Here is a 12,155-nt window from a genome sequence, read left to right on the forward strand (position 1 = left end):
TCGTTTTTACCTTAACCTTCTTCTCGTACGTTTACGTTTAATGCACTCGTTTTGCACAATCGGAGATGCCCCGCGACGCTCTGAATTGCGTTTATAATTGGCCCTTATGCATTTTTTGGTAGCGTCAGTTTTCCCGTGGAGATGCCGGCTTGTTTGGCAAACCAGACTGGAGCCAGATCTGACAGCCAGCGCCGGGCTTAAAGCTGTCCTGATGCCTCGGTTCACGCAGACGTGCTCTCTTCTCTCTGCTAATGGCTCTCTCCTTCTCTTCCTCAGGGCATCTGGCGTATTCCAGTAGATGAGATCGATCGTCCTGGTAGTTTTGCATCTCATATGAACAGATCCATCGTGCTCTTGCTGGATGTTCTGTCGCAACTGAAAGATCACCACACTTTATTTAAAATCTCCCTCATGCTTCAGAGAACCCCTGATCAGGGAAAGTAAGACCATTAGATTATTTTGTTTGTCATTTCATTAAATGTGCAGATTTATAGCCGGAAGTAGCCTCTTGAAATGTAGTTGTGAACAATGTAATTAAAATTGCTTTGCATGTTTGTAAATGTTTGAAAATATGAAAATGTATATCATTTCAAACAGTTATCATAACATTTTTTTGTATGTTTGTTTTCCTGTTTTGTTATGTTTGAAGCATATGGCATGAAGCATTTTATTGCAACGGAAGATCAAATCTTTTATATTGTGTTTTTTAGGAAGTACTTAAGAGATGTGGACCGACAGGTTTTGGCCAAGCGAGCATTTTTCTTCACTGTAAAAGTGCTGGAAGACAATCTGGATAAACTCACAGGGGTATGAAAGCTATGTTTTTTTTGTTGTTCTTCTTTTATAAAAAAATAAAATGAAAAAATTATTTATATATATATATATATATATATATATATATATATATATATATATATATATATATATATATATATATATATATATATATATATATATTTATAATATGTGTGTATATATATATATATATGTATATGTATGTGTGTGTGTGTGTGTGTATTATATATGTTTGGTTTTAGAAAGATGTAGTTGCTGTATTGCTTTTCAATATTTTTGTGTTATGCTTTGTTTTGGTTTTAGAAGGTTTCATTTTAATTTTACTGTTTTATTTGTTTGTTTGAGAGTTTAGTTTTTTTTTGTTGTTTTTTTTTTTGCATGCGGTTTCTGTTTTGTTTAGTTTTTTGTTTTAGAAATAGGAGCCGAACAGTGGCCTTGCTAGCATGTGTTTCCTATGGAGACACTGCCATGTTTTTGGAACCGAGACTTAAGCCAGATCTGACAGCCAAGGATGCGCTTATGTTTGTGCTAACACATTAGTTAATGCCATCCCGACTGCTCAAAGAACAGAGTGAGAGCTTCGATTCAACTTCATTCCTGTGCCTCTTTCTCTAGACATTTCACATTGAGTTAAACCAGATCCAGTAGTGCGAAAATGTTCCTTCCTCACTCCTGGTTCCACAGCCTTTGTAAAGGAATAGTTCACCCAAAAATTAAAATTCTGTCATCATTTACTCTCCCTCAAGTTGTTCCAAACCTGTATGAATTTCTTTGTTCTGCTGATCACAAAGGAAGATGTTTTAAAGAAGGTTTGAAGCCAGGCTGTTTTGGCTCGCCATTGACTTCCACAGTATTTTACGTAATATGGTAGCATGCATCTTGCTTTCTGCGTTACTTTGTCACATTAAGATGTTTTATCACATCTGTATCATTGTCTTTCTCAGGTAAGCGATCCCCTTAAACCGTCTACCAACTGTATGGGTGAAATGACCACTGCGGATGTGTCCAACCGGCCCCCTGCTGTGGAGGACTCCAAATGCTCCCACCCCTTGCAGCCTAAAGCAGGACTCCCTGACACCCCTAAGGCCACAGGAAGTGAGAACGGACCTCCTGGCATGCCTCAGCAATGTTCAGCCACTCTGCAGCTCTCCCTGGAGCCTTTAAACCAGGCGACAGAGGCCGCCGTTCACCCCAGAGAAGGTACTTCAGCCCTTGCAGAGCCTATGGAGCTTGGCCCTGCATCGTGGCTGGGTGCCTCAAAATTCAGAGACCCTCAAACGCCTGTTGAAACCAGACCACAGGAGCAGGGGGTGGTTAAACCGGCACCAGAGGAAGCCGATAAGGTCCCGGAGAGCAGCCGGGCGTCCGAGCTATCGCTGGAGGAGTTGAGCATCAGCTCAAAACAGCAGCAGCTACAGAATCAGGTGAACGCAGCTAAAGGAGCACTTACTATGGTCACACCACCAACAGCCAGCAACCCCACACCTCTACCCAGCACCCCTGAACTGGGACCGCAGCAGAGACCCAACAGGAAGAGGAAGCTGCTGGATGACGTGGAGTCGGGCAAGACGCTGCTTTTGGACGCGTACAGGGTGTGGCAGCAAGGTCAGAAGGGCATGACCTACGACCTGAGGCGCATCGAGAAGATCATGTCCGAGACCTACATGCTGATAAAACAGGCGAGTAAAGATGGGGGTTTCCAGGGCTTTTATTTTCTATTTTCTAGCCTTGTTAGATGTATGCTTCAACTTTTGGGCCAAATTCCTACGTTTAATCAATAGCTTGAGTTAATAAATGAAATAATAAAACACCGTAGGCTGTGTTAACAATAAAATCATTATCATAAAAATCAATTATTGCACTGCTGATGTGGTGCAAAAGCCGCATTTACACTGAAATCAGAATTGCATAAATAATACTAAGATTTAATATTTTAAAAATATATTTTGAATATTAAAAATGTAAAAGAGAATATTTTTTCAAAAGAATGGATATTATACACATGAACCTAAAACCATCACCAGTAGGTGGCTGTAAGTCGTTGTTTGTAATGAGTGAGTCGTTAAATGATTCATTTATTTGCTTCGAACTGTGGATTCATTCAGGAAGAAAGTGAGTGACTCTCAATATGAATAGTAGATCACAAAATCGTTGATTCGTTCTCTTTTTGTTTGCGAAATCTAAAAAAATCGAAGTAAATACTCAAATTACTCACAATATTTACTTATTGTTTATTGAACTGCTATATAATTATGTAACTGGTATAACAACTTTTTTAAAAATTATACTGTTACTTAAATGTGTAACCTCAATATCACATTTACAGTTGCGCTGATATTCAGGAAAACGGCACACTTGCTTGTTATTTCGTTTAACTACCACAAAATATGACAAAAACATGCATGCGTTGAATTTTGGTGTTTTGGGGTACATCGCGCATCTAATGCATGGACTCTCAAGGTGTCATCACATATTAACTGATGTTCCACATTTCTAAAACAACAGTTACAGTATCATCAGATTATGCACGTCGCACTTCCCTATTGGGACCGATTGCTGTCTTGTCAGTTCTCATTCAGACATGACGTGGCCTTACGTACGTGACAGAAGGTAAGCGTACAATCCCTGTGACAGGGAAATCCCACAAGTTTTGTTGAACTAAACAGAGATAAAACGCAGAGAAGCTTTATAAGGGGAAGTCCGAAAAATCACTCAAACATCTCGGGCAGTGTTCGCTTGTTGTCAGGCTTAAAGAAAATGACTTATGATATAAAAAGTATGTGGTTTTCGTACGTGCCGCTGCATTTTTAAGAGGATCGCCAGTGCTCTTCCAGTCCGCGGTTGCTAAACTCTTCTGGGTATTTTTGTGTGTGTGTGTGTGTGTGTCGTTTAGTACGAGATATTGGACAACACGTCCCTAACCCTAAATGGGAACAATATTAACGCTCGCCTTATCAAAAGCAGCAAAACTAGTTAAAGTAATTCTTTTAGTCACGAAGCGGGCTGTGAAGTGGGATGGGTACTGAGAGTGCTATAGAGCTATACTGTGTTATACTGACTTTAAGGCATCCCTGGGGAGAGCAAGCGAGAGCCAATTGAATACAAATGGAAGTGTGGAAAATTACTGGTGTAGCTAATGATAGTGTAGCACACGAGCTCCATAACATTTGTCATCATAGTGCTGAGTCAAGTACGCTATTGTATAAGAATTCGCCAAGAATCAGTGAGGTCTAAAAGGCTTTTTATTAAACACTGAACCTCAAATGCCCTTGAATACATTGTGAATATATTAGCATGCTGTACACAGTGCTGGGTACTCACTAGTTACATGTAATCTGAAGTACTTTTAATTCATTTAATGAGATATCTAGAAATACTCATAATCAGAAAAGTTACTTTTTATTGATTGCATTATTAAGTATTATTTGCACAAAGCAATCATTTAGAATTTATAGATGCTCCCTCATTCTTATTTTTTAATATAACAATAAATAAATATAATTTGGCTATTGTTTTTTTTTTCAATTTCAAGTGCTATCGCTGCATTTGTTTAATCATAATATGACTTATTTAAAAATTATTTTAATTTTATATTTTTGCAATTTCAATTATTATTTATCTTTTTATTAAACCCACAAACCTGGTTCCCCAGTTTGGGAAACCTTGTTATAAATTATCTAAATATATGTGGGTGTATGTTAGCGTCTATGTGTTTTAACAAATAAATATATAATGAAATAACTCATTTTTATAAACGTATAAAGAGTCAGATACTCGTGTGAATGGTTTTTGTAAATGGTTTTGTCAAATGAAATTAGCTATTATTTAATTTAACCTTTAAAATATATTTACACACAACATTTGTTAAATTATGTATATAACATGGCAATATACAACATTTTACATTGTTATAAAAATTCTGTTTAAAGTGTTTAATGTTAAATTATATACAATTTTTAATTGAATTGAATTGAATTTACATGGACTTTTTTGCCGTTGGTGAACCACATACTATCTTCTGCACTCGCTAAGTTAAGTTCATAGAGTTTTTAAGCAGAGGGAAGCCTATCTTTGTTTTGAATGACAAAAACCAAGTTATTATGTGCCTTTTACCCAATACCATCATCAAATGTTGAGCTCTATATTTAATTATGTCAAGGTAAAAAACAAACTAGCAAAGTTGCCATTAAAGTATGTTATTAGTATGAGAGGTTAATGGCTCTAGCTGGCAGTACACACACACACACACACACACAGAACTCATCTAGTCCATTATCAGCCTCTACCTCTAACAGTGTATCACCTCTCATTTCCCCTGCCTGTGTAATTGCATCTGCTCTCTGAGTGTGTGTGTATGTGTGTGTGTGTGTGTTATTCTCAGTACCTGAGTCTAATTGTAGTGCTTGTCTCTGCGTGTGTTTACGCATGTTTGTGTGTGTGTGTGTGTGTGTGTGTGTATCCTGCGGTTGTTTGTTATGAAGCACCGTCTAATTCTCCCGTTGAAGAGCAAATCTCTGATTGAGATGACAGTGGAAAGGAGAGAGATTTTAATGTGGCCCCTGGACAGTGACTCAGTGGCCAAATTGGCCCATCTTTACCTCGCTGATTGAGGGAAGATTGTACGTGAAGAATTTAACAATACGTTTTATTTGGGGCCTACATGCATAATGCATTATCAAGACGCGCTGAATTGGATTAGTCTTTTTTCCTTCAACTTGTTGCAGTGCGTTCTTGACGTTCAATTCCCTGCAAGATATGTGTATTCGGCTAAAATGCGGTATCTTAGTAAGCAGCGTCATTAAGTCGCCTTCATTTTGAAGTGGTTTCATATCGAAAGCTTTTTGAGGGCGTACGATGAAGTTCTGCCTCCATAGAGCACACACTAGGTTTTGTAATAAAGCAGTTATAATCAATATTGATAAGGACAGTTATAAGCGCTCAGTGCAAACAGTGAACTCGTTGCAGCTTGGCAGTAATTAAAAAGGAAATGGCATTCTCACACTTTATTTATGCAATCATGTGGACAGATGTTTTTATAACTGGCCTGTAACAGTCAATTAGCATTTATGAATGGTGCTGCGCTCATTAGTGATATTATAGTTATTGAGCTTCAGTGATGATTCAGGTCTGACACGGTAAACATTTAGATGTACTTTATGCATAAAATAGCACAATTACATATTGCATACTATCAGAACAAAAAAAAAAATGTTCCAGATTTATTCCAAAAGAGAGACATACCAGTGAACTGACCTCTTCTTTGATGAATTATGTTTTGAATAGTCGAATATAATGAGGTTATGAATTAAAAATGTGACTTTTCTGTGAGATATATATATATATATATATATATATATATATATATATATATATATATATATATATATATATATATATATATATATATATATATATATATATATGGGAATGCAAAAATTGATTTGTTTCCATCCAACAGAACAGGGACTTGCCAATGGCCAGTGGTTGAATATCAAGCCTTTATGGCATATTATGTAATGCAGTGCATTACACTAGTTAAGTGTTACCAAAATGAGTACCAAAAACAGTACCAAATGACTTCATTGTACATCAAAGCCACCATAATGCACTGCAAACCAGCAGCGGGAGGAACGCTTTTGAATTCATTTGTCCCGTTGAAAGCATATCAGGACTTCGGAGGTCAATTCATGTCATGTGATCGTGAGCCTTAAAGGTTTTTCCCATACTAAATCCACATCACAAGCATCCATTTAAGCTCCGGGAAGTCCTGGATTAAAGCAGCTACAGACCCTGAGATTAACCATCATGAAACATCTCTCCTGCTCTGCCACTGCGTTCTCTGGTAATGTGGGCTGCAGAGATGCAATCATCATAAAGCTGTTGTACGGGCTTATTCTGTGCTGATCACAGCTGTATCCTGAGCCGCATGCTCTGTACTGCGTAGTATGCAGTCACAGTGTGGATGAGTATTATTCCAACACAATCTAGAGAAGTATGCATCCGTTTATATTCTGGACTAATTTTGCCCCATAAACCCCTTGTTTAGGAAGGGTGTGTGATTGTTCTCTTTTGACCCGTACGGTTGTAAAAAGCTTGTAATGAGTCAGTAAACAGACAGGAAGTCTAGGTGTGGGCACATTAGTGAAAATTCACTCAGGGACATTTGCCAGACGGTGATAAATGTGACCGTACCTTAAGAGGTCTGTGGTATTAAGCCTCTGGTGGTGTTCTGTCAGTTTCCTATTTTTTGGTATTGTTTCATTGAAATGGTATGGAAAAAAATACATAAAAAAATAAATGCAAAAAGATTAAACGGTTCGAATGAGAACTTAAACGAACGAGATTCAATATCTAGTGGAAACATTTGGTACCGAACCCAAGCAAATATTACTGAAAGCTCATTTTTTGCAGCATCAATTTCAACTTCAGACACAACGTTTTGCCTTTATTTTATTTATTCATTTATTTTTTTCAGTTTTAGAGTGAAACGTTTTTTGCAAAATACATGTTTCATAGAGTTTTATCATATTTTTTTGTGCATTTTCCATAACAATACATTTCTCCAGCTTTTTCACTTAAGCAGTAATCTGCCGAGGGTCTTCTTTAAAAAGAAAGAGACCCTTTAACTGCGCTTGAAAGCCTTGCAGCTCTTTGCGTTGAAGTTTTTAAATAAGTCACTTTATATGCTGATTATATCAAAGCAGCTTCAAATAGTTTTGCAAACTTTTTTGTTTACATATAATTCATTAGCATTGTTATTTATGTAAAAAAAAAAAAAGTCTACATTTTGATTGGTAATGTTGTTTAATACGGTTCCACTGTGAGATCTGTAGTGGTGTGTGTGTGTGCGTGCTGGTGTGCCGCTCGCCGTCGAGGTTGTTATGCAGTGTTTTGACTCATGCGTCTGAAATCTCACACCACACCAACCGGAGGAACAAGTCCTAACATTTAACTCACACACGCACAAAAAACCGCATCTGTGAACTCAACACAGTTTAAGTTTGAGACAACTGAAGGCGGATCAGCCAGAGCAAGCTACCGAAGCTTTAGTGTAGTGTTCTTAACTTCATTTAAAGCGATTCGGATGATTTCGGTTTTAAAAAGTAGATTGTGTATTAGTGAAGACGTCGTCGTCTTTTTCCTCTCCCACACGCTATTAAAAAATAGAGCACCGTACTCTAACTATCTGACATAAAACAGACACCAGGGATGCCCAATTTCAGCCGGCTCCTCCGGTTGCCATGACCACAAGCGCACTAGTAGAGGTCTATTTAGGTCATTTTGTTCTCTAACCCGTCTGCCTCTGTGTGTCAAATTTGGGAGGATCTAAAGAATCAATAAGAGCTCCAGAAGTTGTCTAATCAGCCATATTTTAAAGGGATAGTTCGCCCGAAACGGTTAAACGCTCTTCTTCATTTACTCATGCTCTGAACTTGTGTGACTCAGTGAAAGACAAAATTAGAAATTCTGAATAAAAAAACAACCAATAAATAAATAAAGATCTTGGCTGCCGTTCTTTGCGAAAATGACTGCTACTGGGTCCAAAATGGCGAGGAAAAAAACCAGTTTTGACTTCTGAAGCGATCTGATGCATGCTTGGTTTTGTTTATACTGCTTTAAACTAGCATATTTTATTTGTTTGCGTAAGTTTTTGCTGTTTTGTACAGGCAGAACTTTGTTTGGCTTGTTCATTTTCAGGACTCCATAAAGCCATCTGCACATTTTGGCATATCATAGCGCTGGTAGCGGTTCTTTGTTCCTACTGCATCCTCTCGGGACCTCTGCCTGTGTTATGTGCCTTCCATATTTGTAGATGATCTGATTATGGTCCTTCATTAGCGTGGGTCTCTTCTTCCAGAAATCATCATCGACTGATTTCTGAGAGCTTTTCTGGCAGCTTGCTTGGCTTTCACGCAGGCACCGGCTAATGAGTGATAGGACCGTTATCTGGATCGAACTTCATGTTTGCCTTCAAAATTCAGTCGAAGCCCTTTGTGAAGTCAAGCTCTTTATTAGCGATTTAGGCTCCAAACATTAGCATTAGCTAGTTTTAACAGGATAAACGAGTAAACAAGTGGTCGTTACCCAAAAATTAGAGTTTTGCAGCTTATGTATAATATATATAATATTTGGATAAGATAGCTAACTGACGTTTTCAAGCTATTTATAGGCCCCTGTGATTGGTTGAATAAATTAAAAAAAATATTTTGTTTACCAGAAAAATGTAAGTACATAACACAGTATTTTTGGAAAAAATCTAGTAATTTTTGATAATATCAAGAGGATTTTCATTATTTTATTATTAAAATAAAATGAAACAATTAAAATGGACTGGATTCCATTTTAATTGTTTAAAGTAACATAAAAAGTAACATTTTTTTTTTGTTTTTAATTAATCATATTTTCAAATTTAATCGTTAAAACAAAGTTTCTTTTAAAAATTAAAAAGGGTAAAAAAAAATAAAATAAAATAAATAAAAAAAAAAGCAAAGAGGCCCTAAAAAGTGGTTTATATGATGGTGCTTGCTATGAAAAGTCTCTTGAAACCATGTAATAGATTTGTGTGACAGAAATGACTAAATTCTGTCATCATTTACTGATTTTTGTTTTACTAAACTCTTAAGGCTTCAGTTTGTCGTTGAAACACTTGACATTTGAGAGCCAGCGAGGTTCGTTCTCTTCAAACACAGTTGAGTAACGCTGCTCTTTTGAACTTTCCATTCATCAAAGAATCCTGAAAAATAATGGTCTCTTTTTGTCGACTTATAATTGAAAGCTACTAGCGCTAAATTGCTGGTAATTTAATTGTACGTGAACCTGTGCTTTACACGTCAGCGACCTCGCCGTATGACTCACTGACCTCTTCGCACATCAAAAGCGCAACGGCGCATTACTGAATAGACGTTTATATATAAACACGGCCAGTCACGTGTTGAAGTGCACGTGTGTGTAGGTTTGTGGATGCATGTCTACGTCAAGACGCTAAGATTCTGTGGCTTGTTTTTTATTCGAATTACGAGGTGACAAGTCCCACAAACGCCATGGTTTATAATCGTAAAAAAATGTATCCACGTGCGCTTTCAGTGTTTAATCGGTGCATTAATTCACTAATTCTTTTACATAGGCATGAACAACAACGTTAACAACACTGACTAAGATCGAATGAACTTCGAACTGTTAAGGCTGCTTAAAATGACACGAGGCCGCATTAAAACATGCGAAAAAAGCAAGTGGGATCTAGTGGCTGTTTTTGTGTCTGATTGTAATAAATAAGTGCACTAACGTTATTTCTCATGCTTTCTGTCTCTGTAGGTGGATGAGGATGTAGCATTGGATCAAGCTGTTAAGTTCTGTCAGATTCAGATGGCAACGTCGGCACAAAGACAGGTAGGACGCACAGACTCTCTCTGTCTCACACCAGGAAATAAAACCGCTTGCTTTTCCCTCTGGAATGCAAATCTAATATTCTCTCCTCTGCTCACTCCATTGGAAACACAGCAGACCTGCTGGATGTTTTTACATTCGGCTTCCCCTTTCTCTCACTCCTGGTAGCATTTAGAATTATTTTTTTAATCTATTTGTATAATTTAAAAATGTTTGGATCTTATATAAATGTTGCTTCTCATCCATCCTTTGTCTCTTATGATGTTAACTTTCTAATATGTCCAAAAAAAAAAAGTTAAAATATTGGTAACCATTGCTTCTTTCCATTTTTTCATCACATTAAAGATCATGTGAAATGTTTGCTAAATTACATTTTTGGTCATTGCACCGCAGTGTATAAAAATGATATAATGTTACGAAATGTTTCATAATTATCTAAGATTATTAATAAAAAATGTTAAAAAATTCATTTGAAAAAGGTTAAATTAAAACTTTTTAAAAGTCACAGTAAAGATGTTTATAGTGTTAAAGATTTCTTTTTTTTTTTTTTTACTTCTATTCATCAAAGAATCCTGAAATAGTGTAACTATTATTACCATTTTTTTTGATGCTAATGTTCCTTGAGTTGAAAATCAGCATATTCGAAGATCATGTGCCACTGTATCGGATGAATAAATTACCTTTGACAAAATACACAAATAGAAAGCAGTTATTTTAAATGGTAATACTGTTTCACAATGCAGTTGTACCATTTATTTCTGATCAAATAGATGCGTCCTCGGTGAGCATTAAAAAAAACGGAAAGGTTTCTGAAATTAGCGCAGACTGCGGTGACACCAGTGTTTCAGTGAAGCCTGAGGTTATCGGGGAGCGTTATCATACACGTACGGCATTTCAAACATCCCCAGAGCGCGTGACAGGATTGATGTTGACTGGGTTTTCTTCAGAGACGCGCTCGTACGTATCTGCCTGATGTTCAGCTCTCGTTCGCTCCTGTACGAGCCTTCTCTCTTTTCATTAGCCATTCATTAGTGAGCTGTAACTGTCCTGGGCAAAGCATATAAGAGGCCCTGCTGTGTATCTCAACTCTCTCTCTCTCTCTCTCTCTCTCTTCTCTCACCCACTCAGCCAGCCCCCCTCCACCTCTTCCTCCGATTCAGCCGCTTTCATTTCACATCTCTGTCACTCATGCTATCTGCTCATCTCCTCTGCTGCTTACTTCACTCTAATGCGCCATTACTACAGTGTTTTCTGTCTGATAACCGACAGGTCGCCCATGTTGGTCCACCATTAGCGTGTAAAACGCCACCGCAGCCGGGGATGCGCTGTACAGCGCTGCTGTTTTTCATCTGCATCAATATGATTAGGCCGGTGTTGTGAGATGATATCAGGGCTATTTATCCCAATTTGAATGCCAGGTACAAAAGCGCTGTGTCTTTCCTACAGTGCAGAAAAACATCATTTTGAGAGAACGATTAATCGCAGTCAAAATGAAGGTTTTTGTTTACATAATATATGTTTGTGTGCTGTGTATATTTATTATGTGTATATATCAATACACAAGAAATGTATAAAATATATTTAGAAGTAATATAAATTATATGAATATACATATGCATGTAAATACGTGGAAATATTCAATATGTATACATGCATGTGTGTATGTATATATATATATATATATATATATATATATATATATATATATATATATACAAACAAACATTATGTAAATCAAACATTTATTGTGGATGTGATTAATTACGACTAATCATTTGATTGACAGCACAAATAAATATATTTAGCTGTTTTTTTAAAGATTTATTTATATTGTATATAAAAGCACTAAATTTACACACAAAACACTTATTTATTAAAATAGTCTCAAAATTTATATATATATATATATATATATATATATATATATAAAAAATACAACTTTTAAAAACTTTTCAACATTTAAATTCAAATGAATA

At 36.6% G+C, this 12,155-nt stretch overlaps 1 protein-coding gene across 1 annotated transcript in view; it reads left to right on the forward strand.

Moving 5' to 3' along the window:
- The window catches only part of cabin1 (calcineurin binding protein 1), a 69,128-nt gene that overhangs the window by 46,256 nt on the left and 10,717 nt on the right, over nt 1–12,155 (forward strand). The window contains 4 exon segments of the mRNA XM_043246756.1: nt 277–440; nt 711–807; nt 1,740–2,474; nt 10,108–10,182. Of these exon segments, the coding sequence (XP_043102691.1) occupies nt 277–440; nt 711–807; nt 1,740–2,474; nt 10,108–10,182 (1,071 nt within the window).

The sequence above is a fragment of the Puntigrus tetrazona genome, chromosome 8 (genome assembly GCF_018831695.1).
Source record: "Puntigrus tetrazona isolate hp1 chromosome 8, ASM1883169v1, whole genome shotgun sequence".
In the NCBI taxonomy this organism is placed as follows: domain Eukaryota; kingdom Metazoa; phylum Chordata; class Actinopteri; order Cypriniformes; family Cyprinidae; genus Puntigrus; species Puntigrus tetrazona.